This window comes from Bison bison, unplaced genomic scaffold (assembly GCF_000754665.1).
Source record: "Bison bison bison isolate TAMUID 2011002044 unplaced genomic scaffold, Bison_UMD1.0 scf7180017853385, whole genome shotgun sequence".
Taxonomy (NCBI): Eukaryota; Metazoa; Chordata; class Mammalia; order Artiodactyla; family Bovidae; genus Bison; species Bison bison.
Genome location: NW_011483958.1, coordinates 18,797 through 20,445, shown reverse-complemented (window position 1 = coordinate 20,445; position 1,649 = coordinate 18,797). Strand labels below are relative to the sequence as shown.

Genomic DNA, 1,649 nt, shown 5'->3' with positions numbered 1-1,649 from the left:
TTTCAATTTCTTCTTTAAAAAATGTTGGCATAAACATACCAGAAATTTTCAAAGTGTGCTATGGCATTAAAAGGATTACTTACACTTATTCTATTGTCTGAGTATCAAAGTTTTACTACAATAAGAATTTTGATTATTAAAACTTTACTAGATTATGATGTTCAGCCATTCCTACTTCCTACATTCACAATGCTAAGATTCAAACTAGATTTAAACAAAGCTGAGGTAATGTGATCAGACATTTTTAGATGCTCTTCTTTGTACCATTGCTGAAATCAGTACCACACCATTTTTATTATTGTAGTTTTATAGTAAATCTTGGTATTTGATAAGGTAAACCCTCCTTCTTTCTTTTCAAAACTCTCTTGGACATCGTCTGTTTACTTCTTCCCAAATAGTAAAAAACATCTTGAAAGGGTACTCAGCTTAGATATTTTTCATATGCTTCTTCTGCATCAGTTGAGTTTGCATTAAAGAATATTGTCTTTCACTTTAGTCAAGAAGTTTAGAGTTGAGTTTTTGTCTTGTTTTAAAATTTTGTTTATTTATTTTGGCTGTGTTGGGTCTTCATTGCTGCACAGGCTTTTCTATAGTTAGGGGAGTGGGGGCTATTCTCTAGTTGCAGTGCATGGGCTTCTAATTGTGGTGGCCTCTCGTTGTGGAGTACAGGTTTAGTTGCTCTGCAGCCTGTGGGATCTTCCCAGATGAGGGATCGAATCCACATCTCCTGCATTGGCAGGCAGATTCTTTATCACTGAGTCACCAGGGAAGCCCAAGATTTGTTTTTAATATGAGGGACTACGCTGAATAGAGAAGTGGAGTCTACTAAAGGTATTTGAACCTCTCAAATATGACAATTTTTTCCTGAGATAAATATTGAATACATCACACAAGATCTCTTACCTGCAGCTCAGCTTAAATTGCTTAATAATGTTGCTGATTTTCTCGAATCTGTGGGCATCACGCTGTTCTTTACACTGATAGTGAGAAATCACCTACAAAAAAGAGCAATGCCCTTTCAATCCATGCAGCATTGTCATATCACCCTCTACTACTCCTCAAGCCATTACATCTGTCAGTCTCTTGGTTACCCTGATTTTCAGGGTAGAGTTGGCAACTGGTTTTACTGTTTTCATTACTCTGTCCCATATTCTATCAGTATTTTGCATAAATTCAACATCCCTAAGGATGACCCATCCAGTAATGTTTGGTTATAATTTTATTAGAACATTTAAGTATTATCTATTTTGGTTCACTGCTAGCCTTTCTCACTTACTTTAAATATTCATCTTATTTCAATATTTCACAGAATAGTTGTTGATTCAAAAAAAGTACAAATCAAAAAGGAAAAATAAATAAAAATTCTTAGCTGTTCTTGAGGTATACTTAATGTACTTAATTTTAACGAAGGCTATAACCAAGTGATTTTTGGTATTATATTTTAAAATCTTAACTGATTGATTCTAACCTCTGAGGATGTACTATTTATAAATGAAAAATGAACCTATTCATGATGCACACCAATGCCAGCTGAAAATGCATCCCCTAACACTTTCAGATTAATAAAACCACAAAAGTATTCCCACAGGCTGATGTTAAGTTTCTAGTAGGAAGCAAAACTGAGTCATTTGCTGGAAGAATATTCACAG

The 1,649-nt window shown here is 34.4% G+C and overlaps 1 protein-coding gene across 1 annotated transcript in view; it reads right to left on the bottom strand.

Annotated features, from left to right (window-relative positions):
• Positions 1 to 732: 732 nt before the first annotated feature.
• The window catches only part of LOC104999011 (ras-related GTP-binding protein A-like), a 14,292-nt gene continuing 13,375 nt past the window's right edge, over positions 733 to 1,649 (bottom strand). The window contains exon 4 of the mRNA XM_010854442.1: positions 733 to 995. Coding sequence (XP_010852744.1) covers positions 900 to 995 — 96 coding nt within the window. The 3' untranslated portion in view covers positions 733 to 899. The remainder of the gene's footprint in view (positions 996 to 1,649) is intronic.